This window comes from Astatotilapia calliptera, chromosome 8 (assembly GCF_900246225.1).
Source record: "Astatotilapia calliptera chromosome 8, fAstCal1.2, whole genome shotgun sequence".
NCBI lineage: Eukaryota > Metazoa > Chordata > Actinopteri > Cichliformes > Cichlidae > Astatotilapia > Astatotilapia calliptera.
Genome location: NC_039309.1, coordinates 3,248,493 through 3,270,380, shown reverse-complemented (window position 1 = coordinate 3,270,380; position 21,888 = coordinate 3,248,493). Strand labels below are relative to the sequence as shown.

The following is a 21,888-nucleotide window of genomic DNA, read 5'->3' as shown; positions in this document are numbered from 1 at the left end:
CAACATGCAATTCAGACAGAGCATAAATACCACTTAAGGACTGGTTAAGAGCTAGTTCTTAACACCTGTGGAGCATCCAGGGGTGAGACCTGTTTTCAAGGATTACTTAAAGAGTAATGGAATCATTTACCCTCTCAACTCGACATGTTTGGTCTTTCCTTCTTTTATTAAAAAGTGGTGCATAAAACATAACAATATTCGACAATGTGAGAACATCTACGGCAGGAGTGAAACAGACTGTGAGCTACTGGCAGACCAGGTATGTGAGAGACGGAGCAGTCTGTCCAATCAGTCAAACACAAACACAGCTTGTTACTGAGCCTGGAAATAAACTGAGGCAAACAAGAAACGACGCTGCAGCTGAGCCTTTAATATCCATAAATGCCACTTTATGGCATGGATGTGACGTACAGTAATGGACTGTGTACACAGTGTGAAAGGCAGCGTCATGAGGTGAGGCACACTTTCCAAGGGGTGCATTAGCAGATAACCAATTCAAACACCCTAACAAGCATTTACCAAAATTCAGTTTACCAGAGCTGATACTCGCACACAGGCAAAAGTTGCAGCACTAAGCATCTTTGGGATTTGTTTGAGTGAGCGTATTATTAAAAATGACAAGAAACACGTATTTTAAAGGGAACTTATTCCACCTGGAGCAGGCCTGAAACATAAAGGCTTTTTTTACCAACCTTTGTAGACACAAAAGTTAATTAACAACTTCAAATACATAAAACTAAATTTTAAAAAAAAATTAGACTGCAATAAAAGTTAAAGTTAATACATTTAAAAGGACAGCTTGATCAGAGTCTCCAGAGTCCATTATATGTAATATTAAGATGATGAAAATCAGTTTTAGGTGCAGTCTGATAAATTGCGTCAGCTAAACTGTCACTGGTAATAAAAGCAATGAGGCAATTCTCTGTCAACATTAAATAATGTCTGTAATGATGCAAAACACCAACACTAAGGTCAGCTTCCTTCCAGACATAGTCAATATGTAACATAAAAGTAATTTGACTTTGTCCTTCATTTGTTCCAGGAATGACTGATAGACTCGGCTCGGTGTACTTGGCAGCCAGACCCATACTCTGCCACTTCACAGCTCCAGTCAAAGCACCTCTGTCCCTTCAAAATATCTCCCACCGCTCTGCTGCCTTCCAGCCCCTCTCACTAAACCAAACCGAGCAGGACATCACCTGGTGGCCTCACGTCAGCGTTCAAATACACTGTTATGTTAACACTATAATAAAAAAAGATTAAACCAAGCCTGTCTTTCATGAGCATTTTCACTGCTGTTCCTATCGAGATAGTTGCATCAAGAAAGGCATCTCTACCAGCTGAAACGTGCAGAGCTAATAGCCGTCTCCTTTAGCGACAGTGAACTGTGCTGGTGGCCCAAGTGTTAATATTTAAGGCACCTGGTTGGTCGGTGTTCCTGTGCTTCCCTGACAAACACTAAAAGAATTCAGTTTGCTTTTGCTCAACCATCACTGACCTTCATGTGACCTCAGCGGCAGCGAATGATTTACCAGCTGGTGCACCTGAGGTGAAAACACAGAGTTATACCACAGTCTGGTTGGAAGTTCAGTCCAATCTGTCAGATTCAAAGAATGAGCATCGACACTATTTAAGTTCACCTGGGAAAGAAAACTACAGACTTTTCAAAGAAGCTTTTTTAGCATTTATATTGTGCTACAGTGGTGTATGTTCATATTAAACATGTATAACCCTGGTTACAAATGTTACAATAACACGATAGAAAAATAGAACAATAAAAAAACAAAAAATTGGAGGTCATAATGAGTAAAATTCTTCTTCTAACTAATTCATAAAAGGCAGGATTCTGGATTTCCCTGATCAGACTGGCACTGAACTGACTGTGTGATGCTCTGGACCAGGACATGATGTCATGTCCTGATGTTAATTTCTTGTTTTACTAATGGATTTTGACTGTGATTTATAGGAAATCTAACTTAAAGGGTCAATGCACCAAAACAGTGATTTCTGATAACATTTGATTGCTCATAATAGAAAAATTAACTCACACCACTAATGTGCCTCTATTGGCTTTCACAGAACACACCAGTCTTATATTCTCTTAAAAGAAATAGATTGTAAAATACCGAAAGCTTTAAAAGGATTACGTATACATTTGTTTTACAGTGGCATAACTGCTACAAATGGTCAAAGTTTAAAATATTGAGGTCAGAGTATGAGCCAAAAGCCAAAATCTAAAGTTGGATACAGGGGATGAATGAAAGGGCTACACAAAGGCCCAGAATAAGATTAATAAGGTTTGGGGTTTTTTTTACTTTTAGCTGCTGCAATTGTCCAAAAAGCATACAGTAAACACACTTTAAAGCACAGCAGTGTAATAAAATTAATGTGACTACGGCAGCTGACTCTTTTTGGAAAAAGCACTTGTTATATTGTAACACACAGTGTGCACAACCCTCTACCACACATATAAACTCCTCTTCCTCATGTATGCACTGCACATGTTCAAAGTTTTCAATAATGAAATTATACGATCACCCGGGTTGATGCAGCTGATGTGCACCTGCTGAAACTGTAGCAGCAAAAACAGCTCATTATGCTTGAGGTTTATCTTCTGACTGCATTTCTGAAAAGCTCTTTTCACCTGGAGGAGCTCCTTCCTCATTTGGGCTTAATTAGACACTTCCTCCGCCGCCTCGCTCTTGTTTACTTTGTTACTGCCTCGTCCTCTGAGGGAAAAACCCCTCATTGTGCTACAAAGTTCAGACAACATAAGTGCAGTGTGGTGTGTGTTTGTGTGGTGTGAGGGGATAAACAATATAAGCAAATGTGATTGTTTCAGCTGATTTACAGATTTCAAAGACAGTTTTTACAATCATATTTTCCATAGATCACCTTTTTTAAGTTACTGCCTAACATAACACACAGACACCTGATAGATGAGGTGTTTCAGGCATGTTCTACTGCAAGGAGTGCCCAGGGTAGATCCACAAGGCACTGGAGAAATGATGTCTCTGCCCTGTTGCCCTCATGGGATGAAGAGCAGCAGGAGGATGGATGGACTTGTCAACGCTAGTTTAGGTCTTTGAAACTCTAATATTTGGGAAAATGTTAAGCTTACATGCTTTTCTGATCTGCACAGAAGTAACCTCTAAAATAACTTAGAAACAATAATGTTGCCATGGATACAAGCTACCCAAGAAAAGACACTGGACTGGACTGTGTGCTGCAAACCAAGCCTTGCTTACATTTCAGATAACAGATGACCCTAAACTGCCTGTTACATGTTAGTAGTCATGACTGCAATTTGTACACTTCCATTCTGGATCCTGATTATCAGACATTTTCAGATAGTTTTGTCATAAATGAAAGATAATGTGCAATAAAGATGATGTAATCGGATTAGGTCAACAACCAGTTTGTGCTGTGATGTAGTTTTTTCCATCACCAACAGCAATAATTTACACTGATTTCTTATTCAAAAATACGCTTAAATGCAATTCAACACTTTATTTGTTTTCCTGGTAAACTGACTCGCACACACAAATATTTTTCTGCCACTTCTGGCCATTCACTGTTCACTTCCTTGTGATTTTATGGAAGCAGCGGCTCCACGAGTGAGTGAACAGTGTGGTCTTTGTGCGCTCAGGACAAAGCTGGTGCTGTGAGTCAGCCATCAGGACCTTGAGGAAGGACACCTGAGCACCAAAACACCTCCATGCTACCTGTTAGACTGAGCTCATCGTCGCGGACTCACAAAACAGCGGGAGTTATCAGTGCCACTCTTCCCTGTTTGCCCAGACTGTTAACACACCAGCAGCAAGAAACTGTTTCCTCAGTCATGCAGTGCTGTCCTATTAGAGGTGCATTACCAAATAAACCTATTCTGCACCACCAACCCGTAGGAGAGGAAAATATGCATGCCTCATATCTGAGGTCAGACAGCATGACAGAAATGATAATCAACACTTTGCTGCCAGTCTGAGTTTCAGAATCCAGAATCCAGCAGATGACAAAATCCAGGAGGAACCATAGAAGCAGGAACACAGAACAACCAGAAACATTACAGGCAGTGTTAACTAATGCACTGGCAAAGAAATGGGAAAACTTAAGCTTGTTATTCACACGGAGCTACAAAAGAAAGTGATCGCAGCTGTGGGGAACAACAGAGACGCCGAAGAAAACCAAACACAAGGCACAAAAGACAACTGACAAAATAATACAGGAAGTGAAACGTGATAACTCAACAGGAAAACACAGACAAAAGAACCCAAAACAAAGGAGCTGGCATGGGAGAATGGAAGTGAACCGTAAACAAAAAGAAAAATACATAAAGATAAATATATCAAAAACTATGACCAGGAATGGAGGAAAAGAAAAACATGGAGCTAAAGACAGCGTAATCTAAGAAGATACCAGAAGATAATTACAGAAAACCAAACTAAAAGTTCATAAACTCAAGACATGTGCTTGTTTTGATCCCTTTACCTTCGTTTTGAGTCTCTTAGTTCTTGTTCTGAGACTCAACTTGTGCTGATTTTATTCTTCTTTGTGGGTTTTTGTGCTTTTTTATGGCTATTTTACGTCTCCTTGCTATCACTTAGAAGTTAGTCTGTGGTTGTTTTATGTCTTATCACATTTCTCACACTTGCCTGGAAAATATTTCCCACCGCGCGGGTGAATGTGCAACAAGTTGTTAGAAATACTCCCAGACCTTTTGTGCACCCAGGCTTTCACTGGGATTATCTGTGATAAAGCTAATCCTGCAGAAAGCCTGCAGCCACTGCAAAGCTGCGTGTTGTTTGTGTCAAAGCAGTTTCTAAAAAGTCAAAACGATGTCTAAAGTTTGAGGCTTTTATCCTTTAACCCTATTTAATTTCACTGAACACTTGTCAGCTGTTAAATTAAGAAACTCCCAATAAAATAAACCCAAACAAAAAATGTGCACACCAGTTTTACTGCTGGTTTGTTTTTTGGTCCTTTGGGCCCCTAATCCAAAAACTGAACGCATATTTTGTTTCTGTTTGGATATTAAACATCGAATCCCTGCTAATGAAAACGTCCTACACACAGAGAAACTTTGTTGTAGTAAAATAACTCAAGACTCATCTTTGCAGCACCTCAGGGAATTCCCAGAAAGCCCAGAGGAGTGCTGAGACTGCACTTTGGGGCCATGTGAAACTTTTCCTAAATCAAAAATAGGGGTGAGGCTGCTCCTGAGGAAAGAAGCTGGTGGAGCTCTTGGAGAAAACCGACCCCATGGCCTCCACTGCACTCAAATGCCTGGCATACTTGAAAGGTTCTCAAAGCTCCCTGATCATCTTAACCATGACTTTGCATTCCACAAATGAATCAAACTTTTGTTTAAGTTCATGTAAAAGCAACATTTTGTGTAATATTTATTAGTATTTGTTATCATGTGTGTATACTCCTGTGCACAGACTGCATTCAGTCAACACAGTTTAAAAGGCTTTTGTGTTTAGTTTTGTGGCAGCACGTGTAGTGATTAGCAACCTGTGTGTGTCCCCCTGTTTCACCCCACAGTCCAAAGACATGCACGTTTAAACGGTGATGCTAATACAGCTGTGGGTGTGGATGTGTGGGTGTCTGACTCTGTGCACTGGCCCTGTAATTGACTGGTGACTGGATCTATTTTCAGTTGTTTTCCATGTCTTGGTGATTGTGTCTCTTTGTTTGTTTTGTATCGTTAATTTGTAACCTCTATTTTTATATATGTTGTCATTAAGGGATTGTTTTGTTTCTTTGTGGTTACTTTGTGTCACTATGGTGAGTCTGATAGTTTCAGATAGTTTCAATTTCAACAGTTTGAGTGTTTTACTTGTGTTTTTATATCACTGTGGGAACTGTGTCTGTCATTCTTTTGAGATTGTGTTTGTTTGTGGTCATTTGGGGTCTTTTTGTGATTGTTTTACACTTTTTGTCACCTTTTATGCCACTGTGGCCATAGTAACCGTCGCTGTTACTTTTTTGTGTCTTGGTGTTTCATTTGTCTCTTTTTGGTTGTTGTGTATCACTGTGGTAATCACGTGTGTCACTGTCTTTGTGATCGTTTTTGCCTCTTTGCTTATCTTTCTGCATTTCTATATTACAGTAGCAGCTGATCAGATGACCCCGTGTAATGTAAAAGGCATATTTCTATGTGCATTATGATGTGACTGCATTAATTAGTATCTTCTTTTATTTTGGGAAGATCACAAACTGTCGGGCACACTTCCTGATAACAAAACCTTTGTGGGGTGGACTCTTTTTATGAAAACCATAAAACCATTATGATAAAACTGAACCATTGAGCCTCTCCTCAGGATAAGTCACAGAGGGGACTTCTGCTGAGATAACATGCCCCACCACACACCTGGTATCTCATGCCAGGCTGAGCAGCTGCTGTGTTTCCACACACGTTACCATGGATGTGGACTGCAAACACTGAAGTCTGTGGGGACCTCACTCACACTACACACACACACAGACATGTCCTCCATGCATCAGGGAACTGATCAAACAGTTAAACCACGGCCATGCAGAGAACAACGACATCAGAAGGTTTGTCTTCACGTGTGGAGATGTTTCACCGACCAAATCTGCTTTACTGTGGCTGTAAAGCTCTTTCAGGCCACTGAGCCATAATTCACCTAAATCTGGGTCACTGAAAATACTTTGTGGAGAAAGCATTTGAGCCTTTTAGTACAGTAACAAAAAAAGTCAGTCAGTAAGGCCAATAATCCAAACAAGAGGCAGGCGAAGGGCAGTGTCCATAAACGGGTCACTTCCACGCATGAGAAAATCTAACAGGAACTAAAAATGAGCAACAAACAGGAAAATCTTACAGAAGAATTGTGCTGGAAAACACAAAAACAGTTTAAAAGCTTGATATTTGCAGAGTGCTGCTCAGGTGGAATAAATACTGGAATGACAAATGAGCTAATGCTACAAAGGTGTGACACAAAAGGGCAGAGCACAGCACAAAGGCTGTAAGAGAGCTGAATGAAGTGTTTGACAAACAGAGATTTCAAAATATCGCCCTGGAAAGCAACCGAGGTGCTTAGTCTGTGTAGATTCTCAGTCATCCAGGTCATGGAAGTCTTAAGAGCTTGAGAAAAGAAAGCAACTGGACTTCGTTGAGCTTGTAAAGATGTTTTGCCTCGCATCCACAGTTCAATTCAAAACAAAAGGTGGAGAGTCCCAGGTAGTCCCCTAGTGAGGGTTGTCCCCTTTGAAGGTTGTCCTGAGGGTCACCTTGCCCCAGATGAGCCAATAAGTCACATGATAGGGTGTGGTAAAGTCCCACGGTGGTTTCACCCTTAACCCCCTGTGATGAAAATAACCCATCCCTTTTTTACACCTTGGCTCATATGAGTCATGTGATCAGCAGTAGGTCAGCGACCCCTCAGGACCACCGAGTCCAGGTGTTCTCTTTTTTCAAGCTCTTAAGACAACCGAGACACTTTGCTCCTGTCTTCAAGTAAAAGGATCATTTGACTTTATTCTTAAAGCATTTTGTTAAAAACAAATCAGTGTGGATCATCTCCACTTCATTCAGAATGAAAAATATACAATCAGTCTGAATCAAATACCAGACAAATCACCAACAGCTGTGACATAATGCAAAATGTAAGGATACATTTCAGAGGACTAGAGGTCCCACTACACGGTCCCAAAAAGGGTTTTACATCAAGAAAAATCTCATGTTTATCCATTTAAACATAAATGAAAATCTTTTTATCTACACATGAATCCCCTGGAGAAATTTTGGATACTGCATTGTTTTATGTCTTCCAGTATAGCCTAGCAGTTAACAGACGGCCAGCTACTGAGATCATTTTGTCTGTCTCAGGAGCAACTGAGGCAAGAATTTTTAGACTCCAGTTTCCAGTTACACACTTCTTATTTTTAGGAGTTTCTTCTTAATCAAATTTCTGTTTTTAGCCTGAGGATCTCAACCTCCTGATCCTTGATCTTAAACTCCACTAAAACACAAGGCCAAACGGAGATGTGAAGTTAAATGGAAAATCTCCCCCTCCTTTGTTTGTTTAAATGGGCCCGCTCTTAATCCATAGAAGGAAAGAGATAACTGTGTGTGGGTAAAGTGCACAGTGCATTGAATAGAAGCTGTCTGGCCTGATTGGCCACATGCTTTCTGGTCAGTTGGTTCAGTGTGTTTACCTTTGTATGTAAAAGTGGTGCACGGCAGTAAAAGCCAGTAAAGATGAACCAGTGTTACAGTGACTACTTCTAAACCTAATCTAAATCTAATCTCTTCTTATTGTCAGAAACAGCTGATTTGTTTTTTAAATAAAGGTAAGTATACCTGAAGTACTCATCGCAGAAACAAGCTCCTCTGTGACTGATTATTTTAATATATGTGACATTAATGTGTGTGATTTCACCACTGTAGCTGTTGAAGACAGTAACTTTTACTAGTTTTATTTCAGTGCATGTCCATAATAATGTTCCACCACTAAGGATAAATATATATATTAAAAATAATTATGTTCTGCAGCATTCAGAATTTCACCAAGATAAGAACTTTATTCATCCAAAAAGGAAACGCTATGTGTATCCACTATCCCTCCTCTGCTGATGTCGACCATCTCAGCCTCGCCTCTCTAGCTTTGTTTCCAAACTGCTCAACCTGACCTGTCCCTTTGATGTATCCATGTCTAATCTTATCCATTCTGGTCATCTTCAGCTCTGCTGCCCCCAGCTGTTGTTTGGTCAGTGCCACAAACCGTACACCATAGCAAGCCTCACTACTATCTTGTAAACCTTCACTTTCACTTTTGTTGCTATTGTTCTGTCATAACTCAATCACTCCATCCTGCCTGTACTGTCTTCTTCACCTCTCTTGCACACTGTTCACTCATCCACTTCCACCTGTCTCCTTCTCATTCACACATATGTATTCTGGCTTCTCTTTTCAAAGTATACCTCCACCTCTTCAGGCTCTCTTCCACCTGGTCCCTTCTCTCACTATAGATCACAGTGTCATCTACAAGTATCACAGTCCACGGAAATTCCTGCCTGATGTCATTTCTCAACCTGTCACCAATGCAAACAAGAAGAGACTCATAGCCAATCACTGATGTAATCTCACCCCCACCTTGAACCCATCTGTCATTCCTACCACACATCTTACCACTGTCCCTCTATATGTCCTGCCCCACCCTCACATACTTTTCTGCCACTCTTGAGTTGCTGTACCACGGCTTTCTCTGATTCACCAAAATGCAGTGAAGCTCCTGACCTTCTTTATACTTCTCCATCAACACTCTCAAGGCAAATATGGCATTTCTAGTGCGGTAAGTGATCAAACACTAACTATAAAATGAATACTGTAGTATTAATAGTAATCATTCCGTCTAGTGAAGACAAATATTATTTTTGACTTTTAATGTGTGTCTTTAATATTTGTCTGGCTTTACTGCCGTTTCTGCTTTGTTTGTATTGTAGAATACTGACACCTGCTGGCCAGATGAGGGGAAATATTTTTATGTCCCGCCCAAAAACCTAATCAATGCTTTCAATTGGTTTAAATTTTACAAAGCCCCCATTTAATTGGGTGATATGCTTTATATTGGCCAATCACCGCTGTTGTTTACAACCAGCCTCAAAAGGTCAGAGTTGAAAAATGGGAAGCAATGCAGCTTTAGCTGTCACAGCAGCTAACATGGTGGAAGTTGTAAACTCCAGGAAGGAACAGCTTAATTAAACATTCACTCTAGAAAATGAACCACACAGACGCATAACCGCCCGTCCTGCCCGACTCTGCGATGCTGTGTGCGGGTGTTAAAGCCGTGAGGTCGTCGGCGTCATTACGAAAGGTTGGTGGCTAAGCTAACGGTTCGTTTAACAGCTGATGATGTCCGTTGTGTTTTTAACACTGGAGTAACTTTACACGGTCACTCGTTTGGGTTGGGAAAGCCCCGGTGTCCCTCCCAGGAGAGCTGAAGGACGTTACTTGAGAAAGGGAGCTCTCCTTAGACTGCCGAACCGAGATAAGCGACACAAACTGGAGGGAGGCTGGAGAGAGGAATTCAGAGAGGCTGGAGGGATTTACAGACCAGGATCAAACCTTTGAACCCTGTAAAGAGCAGATAGGAAATGGAGAGCCTTGAGAATTCAGTCTACTATTATTATTATCATCATCCTTATTATTATTATTATTATATTATTATTATTGCATTATTATTGAGACCATACTAGGATCAAGAAGTTACAGCCCCGGGAACAAATGTTTGGTCCTGCTTGCATCGTCAGGCTTTTTTCCCTTTCTTCAGTAATTATACTCATATATGAAAGTGTACTTACTGTACATGTACATAGAATAGCTTGATTTTAACTTACTGAATCCACCACCATGCACAGTTTCACTAAAATCTTTACAGTGTCTTATAGAAAATGGACGATGGGGCTTTTATAACCCTATTTCTAATTTAAGTATCTTTACATACACACACCTGAAATATGAAGAGATTATTAATGCTTAATATTTATAGTATTATTATTATTATCATTAGTATTTAAGAGACTAAAATGTAAAGACAGATTGATGTGTCCTCACCATGTTTCACATGATTTTCACTGGTCCTCTCACTGTCCTCAGCAGTTATGGACGAGTCATCTTCACAGCGGGATTGTTCACCACCTCCCTGCAGGACCAGATTCGCCTGCTGCTCCTCCTGTTCTGACGGACTGTTCTGAGCCCGCCAACACAGAGCAAAAGCGTGACTCCATCTCCACTTGGACCCCCGCCCAGGGTCCCCCGCCGCCTCCTACGCACTGCTGCATGAGTGGCTGTCATAACTGCGTGTGGATCGAACACGCAGAGCAGCTGCTGGAGTACTACAACGATGGAAGCGAGCGGGCGCTCGCTGCTATTGAGGAGAACGTCCTCGATGAGAACCTTAAAACTTACCTGAAGATGGAGATCAGACTCTTAAAAAAGACATGACCGTTGCAGCCAGTGGCATTGACCGCAGTGCTGCCAGAAACCCTTCACAGGCTGAGATTTTACAGCACACAGTGTACCTCCACATTTTCACCCCTCCTTCATCCTGTGGGGCCCACAGTATATGTCTCATTTTAGAAAGCTGGCAGACGTTAACAGATAAGACTTTGGGTCTTTGGTGGTCATTGTTATGTTGCACTTATCTAATATTTGCTTCTAAAAAGCAAGGGGGGAAGAGTCGCCATCTGGCAGGTTGCTGGAAATCATAAATATTCAGGATAAAAATACTCTTTGATTTTTACTGGAATCTGTTCAGACCTGCTTTGGCCTTTATTTCATTTAGACAGTGCAGATCTGTCAGGATGTCAAGAAATCTCAACCATGAAAGAAAAAACACAAACACTTACATTTGCAGAAGCTTATTAGGATTATCAAACTACTTCATTTGAAAATGAAAGCAACTCATTGTAAAAGAGTTGAGTCAGGAAGTCTTTCTCCAAACTTCGAGTGTTTTTAAGTTATCTAAGGTTACAGCTTCCTCTGAGGCTCCACAGTGTGCAGAGAACAGATGCCAGTCGGACCCTTTTAGATCTTGACATGTTTGTTTTTTTCTTAAGGAAGTAGTTCATGAAAGTCACAGTGTGAAATGTTCTTTTTCTGTTAGAACCTTGTTTGTTGGTCCAGTTCAGATGTTACTGATGGGGGCGTTCTGTTGCAAAACTACAGAATCATGAACCTGGACTACAAACAGGTCCTCTTAGATTTCTTTGCTGGTCGTGCAGGCTGACCAAAGACAATCCAGTGAAAATAGCACTTTATTACCAAATATTTGTAATAGGAAATGTTATTCTCTCTGCTGTCTACTCATACTCAGCGCAAGATTTTCTTATGTGGGTCATATGAGTTGTTGGAAGGTATTATTTCTTTTAATAAAGTGTGTCTTCTGTTAAAGGAGGTGATGAAGTATTAAAGCACATTTCCTTAGTATTTGGAGAATTCAGTGAGGTCTGATTATTGAGGTCTCACTCAGATAAAAAGCTGCCACAACTTTAGTTTCCAACAGTTAAAGTTGTGCACAGACTGCAGTCCAGCCAGTGGTCTGCTTATAAAGCATAACATTGCATCATAACACAGTCCAACGATTCTCTACATGAAAGACCATCGTTACTGTGAATAAACATAAAACAAACTAGTCCAGTGAAGAAATAAATAGCTCGAGCTTTCAGGGTCTGGAACTGCAGCTTTTTGAAGGTGTGATGAGTTTTTGTCCCTTTCTAGTGGATGTTTGCAAGTAATAGTTATAATGTGCACAGCATCATGAGCTGACAAGAGGAGCAATGCTTTAAACTTGAGGGATGTCTGAATTGGTGTCACGTGCTGTTTGGCGTTTGATTGGTTTGCATTGTGTCTTTGCAGCATTTGCACATTTGAAGCATCCGAACAACACTTTGCCTCTCTGTATTTGACTTTATTTAAATCATATTAGAAATTAGTTTTAATCCAATGCTTGTTAAATAAATATTTTTTATTTACTGTCAGATTCAGAGTGCTTTATTTTTATGCCGAGAATTGGTGCACACAAGCACACGTGCAAGTTCAAGCCTGAAAAACTTTAATAGCCTCTGTAGCCACTAGGAGGAGCTACATATGCATAAAACTGTCTGCTGTACTGCAAAAATGATATGTATGACGACCTAACTTGTTTATTTCATCATCATATATTTTTATCCAACCAGCTCCAAGTGTTGTTTATATTCTGATGTGATTATAGTCCGAATATTTAATAAACACAAAATCTTTGTGGCTTCAGGAAATTAAACTTTGTTCTTAATTGATATTTACAGTAAGTATGTAAAACACTGCATTGTTCTCATGATGTTAATGAGATTTAGATCCCTTCTTAGGTAATAATGACTGGTTGTGTCAGAGAAGAAGCCGATCACGTTCGGTCCTGCCACCTTGATGACGTCTTTAGTTAGCCTTCTCCCAGTCCCTCTGGACCAGTATCTGAGGTGACCCTGATCTGACTGAGTCAGCATTAGTCCTGATTACTCAAGGTTCAGTGCTGCAGCCAGCCATACAGCGTGCAGAGTTATGCTTTGATCTAGGTTATGCAGCGGATTAAGAATGAGACGTTTCACTGATCATATGTAGAGCAATGACTCTGACGTGATGGAAAACGTTCAAGACAGATTATTGGCTGATGCCAAGGCTGCAACATGCCACTTTGCATCATCGCAGTGGGGAACGTTCTGTGAACAGTAAGCTGCGAGAAGTCACGAGTTAGCGCTAAACAGTTTTCTTGTTTCAGTTTCTTTCAAACTGGCATAAAATTGGACCTTTCTGTAGTTTAATAAACGCAGACTGCCTGTAGCTCAAGAACTCATCGAGAATGATTTACGCACCAAACGTAGTCAGATTCACGGGTGTGGGTGGAAAACATTCTAGTTAAACTTGTCAGTCATAAAACTGATAACTTGAAAGAATTAAATGTTAACTGCAGATGACTTCAAATCAATGTTCCCTCTAAGCTGCGCGCGCGCGCAATTGCGCATTGCTGGCACGGTCTCTGCGCACAGAAAATCTGCGCTGCGCACAAAAAAGTCTAACCTGAATTGAAATTAAAATTAAAACTTTAACAATTCTGTTTTGCAGTGTTAGTCAGTAAGTGACTGGCTGCTCCCGTATGGGATTAGAACGATGCCACCTTATCCCATAGTCCAGCCAATGATGCGATTCACATTCATATATAATCAACGTGGTTGCCAGGCTATGACAGCGTCCTTATGTGCCGACATCGGTGTTTTAGCTAGCAAAGCGGCTGATGTGGAGTGAAGCCACGTTAATGACAACGTGTACAACCACTGGAGATGTGAGCAGGACAGACGGAACAACTGACGGGAAAAGTGTGGACTTTATACCAGTTTTTAAATTGTGTTGATCGGCCACGTAAAACCAGAGTTATGATAAAAATATCTGCAATGTTTGGTTTTCTTCCTGAATACTGTCGTTGTTTATATTTACTGTGCGAAGAAACGGTAAAAACGGCGTTTAATAAGGAAAACCTCTCCGCCTGTGAACAAACCCCCCCAGCCTGCTTTTCTATTGGTGGAAAAATGTACCATGTCGACCAATCAAAAATTGATATGGCAACATGGCATTTAGTTGTTTAGGTAGGGGGAAGTTTTAGGAGTGACGGACATGTGAGAGATTCGCAACGTTTAGCGCAAATAGTGTGTAGTTAGTGTGTAGTGTAGTCAGTAGTGTTGTTGTGTGTGTCAGAACAATGAGGCGCCTGCTGAGTGTTACAGGTGTTACAGCAGTGACACATCTGCTGCTGTCAGGCCTGCAGGTATCAGGCTGTTGTTCTCCTTTATCTCATAGTGGACAGAAATTATTTTTGGAGCGGCACAAATAATTTGTGTGGCATCAAATTTGATGCTGAACAGCTGATTGTTCTGTAAATAGTTTGAAATGTTTATTTAAAAAACACCTTGGCTTTGCAAAACTCAGTTACTTTTTTGAAGAAGTAACTATATAATTAATTGCCCAACATTGGTCATTATATACTGTATTTTCCAGACAGAGTTACAGACTCTCTCCCAGACCACAGACAGTCTGTGGTCTGGGAGAGAGTATTATAATACAAGTCAGAGCTTTATTAAGAAAGAAAGAAAGAAAGAAAGAAAGAAAGAAAGAAAGTTGTGTTTTCAAAATTGGAGTTGAAGTTATTTTTCCTTCCAATAGTGTTAACATGCTACACAGGTCATGAACAAGGTTTTTAAAATTTTTCATTGTAAGTGGGCTAAAGCAGTTAATTAAAAGTCGTCTAACATAAATGTAAATGCTGTAATGTAACTTGGATGGATTCGATGCTGGCGTGACCACAGTGCACACGTCTGCTGTCGCTCACAGTGGTCCAAGGGACGCTCAGGGAGTTTGTGTGTTCGCTCAGACACATGAAAAATTAGAGGGAACATTGTTTTAAATGTATAAAACTGTGTCGTCTACAAAGAAAAGAAAGAAATGTGCCAAGAACAGGGCCCCGCCGAACTCCATCAACAATCACTTTTCTTAAAGGATCCTAAAATCAAGCTAATATTGAAACAAAGAGGAAGGATTATCTGAGTCATTGTGATTCTTTTTTCATTAATTTTTACATTTAGATTTGTTTTTTCTTTAAAGCCACAAAAAGATATGAATCAAGGAGTTTGAGACCAGAACAGGGTCTAGAGAACGTGGCCAGTACTTCTTCCACATTAGTGTCTTCAAATCTAGAGTTGAAGTAAAATCCTTCTCCTCACATGCAACATCTGATCCCATCACATGTTAAAAATCGTATAGCCCTTTTATCCCAACAGAGCACTTCCCTCTCAGAGTGCAGGATTACTTGTGGCTCCAGGTGTTTTTAAAAGTAGAACAGGAGGCAGAGCTTTCAGCTTTCAGGCTCCACTTCTTTGGAACCAGCTCCCAGTTTGGGTTCAGTCAGACACCCTCTTTACTTTTAAGATTAGGGTTTAAACTTTCCTTTTTGATAAAACTTCTAGGGCTGGACCATTTGACCCTGAACCATCCTTTAGCTTAGGCTGCTGAGGGATTTCCCATGATGTACTTCTGAATCTGTTTCTTCTCAATTTGCCTCTTTTCACTCCAGATATACATGTATATACCCTGACTCCACGTATTAACATTTGTCTTCTCTCTCTTGTAGTTTGTTATTTGTCCTGTTTACTTGCTCTCATTTTTTCTTTTGTCTTTTTCTTATTGTTTATTAAATTTTCACTTAAACTTACATGCAATGTTTTGCAGGTTTTGTTTAAAGCTGAAGGTCAAATGAGTGAAGAATTTCTCTAACTGTGCTTTGTGATGGATGGTTCCAGTTCAATTATTTAAAAGAAAACCGAGCTGCTGTTTGGGATGTCTCCACATGTTCAGTGTGTCTCTAGCATGTAGATAGGAGCTGCTGATGTTGGCTTAGTCCCCTGTTTAATGGAGAGTACTCCCACTGCAGGGTGTTACAGTGATACACAGAGACAATGTAAAATATTTCTGTGGGTTGGAGGATTGGAGGGTTTCACCTTAAGCAGATGGAGAGATTGCATAACAAAGATGGAGTGGGACTGTGGGGCTTTCAGGAAGCTTCCAGCTTCATCTATAATCTGTTTGAACATATTGTAAGCTGTGTGATCTCATCCTGCATCCTACTGACTCAAATCACTAATTTAATCAGCATTAGGATTTCTAAAGACATTTCTGGAAAACTTCATTACAAATACTATAAAATACATAAAGATAATGTTTATATGGCAAACTGCATTTATCACAGAGCATCTTTCTTCCATAATCTATCATTTCCAAAGTGATTCTGGAAGAAATCCTCAGATCCTACTGATGCTTAGAGCGCAGCATCAACCATTTATTTACAGATGAAATGTGTTTAATTAGCTCATTAAACAAAACTGTGAGGCTGTTAGACAAACGCTGCTCTAAAAATAACTTCAACTAAGAAACTATGCAAATAATACATTTAAGTTGAAACTAGTTTTTAAAAATCCTAGTATTAATTTACAAGAAAAGAAAATTAAGTAATTTACTCTAATGATACAAATGCCTTTATCATTTTAAGCCATTTAGTGAGGTGCAAGCAAAAATCCTGCATCGGGACTGCAACAATTTTCCTAATTTGATCAATTTGCTGATATTCTGTCCTATTAACTGCTATTTTTCTCCAGCTATATAAGGGACACTTTTCTTATTTAACCTAATCCAAAATCCCAAACAGCCTCCATCGTTGCACACTGTTTGGCTCTGGTGGAAAAGGGAAAGCAGCTGGTTTTCACTCATTACTTGATCAGGTTTAAGCAACGAAAGTTTAGGAGGTGCAGGAGGAGACTGTGGCCTGGGTTTAAATCATGGACGTAGCCACAGTAACGTGACCCATCGCCAGCTTTAATAGCATCACAGGGTTTTGGGAACCAGGTGTTACTATAGAGGGACATGCTAAGTTGTCAGCTACATTTGCCTGCTGTCTTAAAATATACAGGTGCAGTGCACTGTTCCTAAGTAACAGGCTAATAAAATACTAGAAAATCACTGACCAAAACTGAAGGACAAACTTCAAAACATATTATTTATTAGATAAGGACCACAGAAATGCTCAGAAAGAGAAAGGCCATAGCTGACTGCTTGGCGAGTGTAGATCAGAGGTCATCAATAATTTTAGTTCGTTTATGTTGTGTACAAGAATATCAGCTTTAGAAACCGCAGCTGCAGATAAATATAGTGCATTGAAAAAGTGCAAAATATCAATAAAATCAATAAAAAACAGATCATTTTTCCCAGTAGGTTATCTTTTTTAAAATATTTCTGTAGTGTAGTTTCTGTAAAATACTCAAATTCAATGTATGGTTACAAAATATGAGAAAACATCTGTAAGACAATAATAATATCAACAATTGTATAATTTCACAGTGAAATTTCTCACTGAAATGTTGGAAGTTGACTGTAAATGTACACAGTTATGCTCCACCACTGTTCACAATGTGCACATTTGCACCTATGTACACATTACAGTTTAACCTAAACCTCAAACATGTGAACTGTTGACAGTCAAGAAGGGAGGCGGTGCCTCTGTAATCTGTGTCGGCTATAAGAGGGACCACAAGCCCCGACTGGCCCTCACAGCAAGCCTAGCATAGAAGTCCACTCATCTGCTAAACGGATCGGCGCTGCGCTCACACCCACTCGTCTGGCTGTTCTTCACCCAAGCAGCCGGTGAGTAGACCATCATCACCGATCAGTGCTGATATTCAGACACCGTCGGTGGGAAACTTTGTTGCTCTTCTGCAGCTCTGTGTGTCTCAGTGAAGAACATGGGTGTTAACATTTTTTCCTTTATTAGGAGAAAATAATCCAGATAAAAGAGTTTAGAGCTCCAGAAATCGTCCCGCTTGGATATAAAAAGTAAACAGCGATTTATGGTGTCGTTTGTAATGTGATTAAACATGACAGAGTAAATTAGTGCAGATGTTTCTGACCTCTGTTAATCAACAATTCTGCAATCTATAGACCGACGCTGTTTAACACTCAGTTATCAGTTATTTTTATAGTGTATCTAAAAACTGCCTACAGTGCAAACTTACTCCAAACCTGGATATAACAACTTGTTGTTTCATGTACAAGTTCTTGCTTCATTTATTTATCTGACAGATACATTTATCAGCAACCTGGACAGAAAAAATATTTTAAAATGATCTCACAACAAGCACGTTCACTTTGGTTTGGCCTGTTTAAAGCTGTCCAAAAAGTTTCATTTTAAAACTGTGGCTCAAACAAAAGCAGATCTCTGAGTGTGTATATGTGAGTATATTTAACCCACACATACTCTTTTCTTTGCTTTCTTTCTTTAATTTACTTTCTATATCTTAATTGTCTAAAAATATTTACTTTTTTTTTGGTTTAGTTTTTCTTAGTTTGTTTTGCCAGTTTTATTGTTTAAATACACAGGGTGTTTCTCCGGGCAAAATTCAGAATAGAAATTACAGTTGAAACACAAACATTTCCATTAAAGCCTCCTCAGACAGGCTGTGATGGCAACTTTGACCAAACTGGCAAAAACTAAAACTCAGGACGTTTGTTTGTTTGTTTGTTTGTTTGTTTTTGTTTTAGTTAGCATCGTGCGTTAGCTGTAATAACCTTGGTATAACCACATTAATGGTTAAGACCTGTTCAGGCTTGTCTGTGTCATTGGGACATGGTGAGCGGATTTAATGGTTTAGACCTTCAGTGCACAGCTCAGCGTTTCTGCAGTGGTGTCCTTGCTTTAACAAGATTACAAGTTCACAATCAGCTCAAAACAGAGAAGGAGAGCGCACTTATTAACTTGAGCCAGGGATTATGGGTAATTGGGTCATCCCAGCAGGACAAGCTGCAATGTGGTCCACCACATTCAGGTGCTGGGAAAAATGAGAGTGTAAGTCCTGGCAGGTGCTCATCAGATCAGTAATAGGATTATAGAAGGTAATGTCAAACAGAGGTGACAGGAGCCGCCTGCTATCTGAGACAGGGTTAGAGAGTTTCAGATCATTCGCTGCTTGACACTAAAAGGATTTGCAGATAATAACCTAGTGAGAGTTTCTCTTTATTTCTGTGCTTTTAATTGCTTTTTTCCCTTTGTTTCCAAAAATAAAGACTTCACCACCAAGACTTCAGAGAGGTGTCTAACACTAACAGCCTGCACGCACATCCTCATACATAACTGCTCAAAATGAATCTTGAGCCACCCAAAGCTGAGATCAAGTCGGCCACCCGTGTCAGCGGAGGCCCCGCCACCCCACGCAAGGGACCCCCCAAGTTCAAGCAGAGGCAGACTCGTCAGTTCAAGAGCAAGCCTCCAAAGAAGGGAATCCAGGGGTATGCTGTGAATACTTTTCTTCTTCGGGGTCTTGTTAAAAACCAAATAAATCAAATTAAGTGATTTGTAATTATTGCAATGTTCTTCTTTGCAGATTTGGAGATGATATCCCTGGGATGGAGGGCTTAGGCACAGGTAAGTGTATGCTACGGCTGAAACCATTGGCTTCAGTGCTCTGCAGGGACCTAAACAAGTTCACATCTGTGCTGTCTTTTTGCAGACATCACTGTCATTTGCCCATGGGAGGCCTTCAATCACCTGGAGCTGCATGAGCTGGCCCAGTATGGTATCATCTGAGCCTTCCCACATCTCCCTGCAATCCCCTGAGGATTACAGACCACCTTCATGCACTTCAAACCATCTGCCTCAGGATCCATCTCCTATCTTTATGTGGAACTACTGAACCATTATGAACTGTAACCAACACAAAAAAATGGAAAAAGAGAAAAAAAGCCACACAAAAAAAACTCTTTCTCTTTTCTAACTCTGGATTCTTTCTGTGATTCTGCAGCTCACACACATCTGCTTATGTTTAGGATCTGTTCGTTTTAAATTCTCACCACTTCTCGCAGTAGACCTGCACCGTCGCCCGGCCACTCTCCTCCTATCTTTCACTATCTCTGTCTCTCTCCTTCCTTTTTCTTCTTTCCTGTTGTCCTCGCGGACAAAAAACAAAACGAAACTTATGCAAGCAAGGCAGCCTCAATTTGAGTTTAAGTGACAGACCCGTGAAGTGGGTGGGTTCCCATTTCATGTGCTTCGGCGCCTCTCTCGCCATCTCAGAGGCTTTTTCCATCGATGCCGAACCTATAAAATTCTAAACCTGAATTCTGTAGAGAGCAGACACCAGTTGCTATTGCTGAGCGTAACATTTCGATGGGATAAGCGTTAATCAGATATCCCTCTTTTCCCTCTGTTTTGACCTTTAACTGCACCCATCTTCACCAGGATTGCACAAATCTTCACCCTCATGGTATCTGGAAGTCTTCTGTTAGTTGATGCATGTGAAGAACAACCTCTCACCTTATTTTCACAACACAAACTGAGAAATAAACCACTTTAGTCTCACCTTAGCAGATTTTAAATGTTGAGGAAACCAGTTTCTTCCCTTCGACTACCAGGAGTGTGCGTGTCTCCATCATTTTTCACACTTTTGTTCTGTTAACATTATCCCTATTTGTATATCTCCCATATACATCAGTGTATATGAATCTATGTATTGCATATTTAATACTTGTTTATTTCTAACACTTGCACACAACACTACTGTGCCCTGTGTGTGTGTGTTTGTGTATTTGTGTTTTTAAGCTCATTATTTTTAGTCTCATGTAGAGTAGGTTGTACATTTTTCCTCACTGTCCATTATTCGGTCTTATGTTTATTTTATTTCAACTCTACAGTCCTCTCTATCACTGTCATCTTTTTGGCCCATACCCCAAACTTGTGTCTTTCAAAACATTAATCTAATCAGGACAATGCTGACAAGCTTTGATGTAAAGCTGGTGGATGCACTGTAGTAGTGAAAAAGATGGTGGAGGGATGAGTGGGATGGATGTTTCAGTACAGATCTGAAGAGATGGGTAGTGGAGCGTTGTCCTCTCTACAGGACGAGGGATAAAAATAAAGCATAAAAAGAGGAAAATAAAAAACAGTGTGTTATTTTTTCTATTCAGATTCTTTTGTGGTTACACTACACTAAAGCACATTTAAGTATTACTGTATTACCTGTATTCACATGTATCAATTTATATTTATGGTAGTGCAGATACAAGTAATAATTCTGCACATGCAGGACTGAGATGTGGACTTGAAAATATTTGAATCGACTGCTATAAATTTACTGGTAACAGGACTAAATGCACATTAAATCACAAAAAGCCATCCTGAGAATCCGAAATCCACATGAATATGAAGTCCAGAGGAGCAGAAAGACAAAAACAGACCCTTTTTATATAAAACCCGGCATACAGATAAAATGCTGTGAAGCGACACTATTTACACAGAGTGGACACGGGTGAAAAGATGAGGATTGTGCTGGCAGTTACAAACAAAGAAGTGGAGAGAGGGGAAGAGAAAACTAACAGATCTGAGGTTACTGACAGGAAACTCTGGGAAAACATTAACATGATGCTAACATAAAAGGAAGAATGTCAATAAAAACAGTGACCCAGTTAACAAGAAGCCAGAACCCCAACATCCACTTTATATTTTACTTTATTGGTCAGCCTATTATTGTTATTATGTAGTGAATATACTTTACGTTTTAGAAGTTATTAGTGTATTTATTGGAAGAAAATGATGGCTAATGTAATTTCAATTGATATTTTTGTAATGTCGGCTATTTTTGGTTCACTTGGATATAGTAAAACATTAAAAGTACTTGGGAGTATTCAAGTACACTTAAAGTGCCTTGTAGTATACTCGATTATCCTTCTTGTGCTTTAATACAGCACTGGATAACTAATTCTTTGGTGACGCTGTGAGTAAAAAGAATAATTAGTTTGTACAG

At 39.9% G+C, this 21,888-nt stretch overlaps 2 protein-coding genes across 3 annotated transcripts; both read left to right on the top strand.

The window, feature by feature from the left end:
• The first annotated feature begins 9,364 nt into the window (after nt 1–9,364).
• oxld1 (oxidoreductase-like domain containing 1) lies at nt 9,365–12,506 on the top strand. Of its 2 annotated transcripts, none has more exons than XM_026177900.1 (2): nt 9,365–9,839; nt 10,622–12,506. In XM_026177900.1, the coding sequence occupies exons 1-2, from the start codon at nt 9,789–9,791 to the stop codon at nt 10,967–10,969; spliced, it is 399 nt and encodes a 132-aa protein (XP_026033685.1). In that variant the 5' UTR covers nt 9,365–9,788; the 3' UTR covers nt 10,970–12,506. The 2 variants fall into 2 exon arrangements, with proteins under 2 accessions (XP_026033685.1, XP_026033686.1); XM_026177901.1 differs by having other exon boundaries at nt 9,368–9,839; nt 10,625–12,506.
• A 5,122-nt stretch (nt 12,507–17,628) lies between these two features.
• On the top strand, nt 17,629–21,038 carry pde6gb (phosphodiesterase 6G, cGMP-specific, rod, gamma, paralog b). The gene is made up of 4 exons (XM_026177902.1): nt 17,629–17,740; nt 19,157–19,378; nt 19,474–19,514; nt 19,600–21,038. Exons 2-4 carry the CDS (start codon nt 19,233–19,235, stop codon nt 19,674–19,676), a joined length of 264 nt encoding a protein of 87 aa, XP_026033687.1. The 5' UTR covers nt 17,629–17,740; nt 19,157–19,232; the 3' UTR covers nt 19,677–21,038.
• Nucleotides 21,039–21,888: the final 850 nt, after the last annotated feature.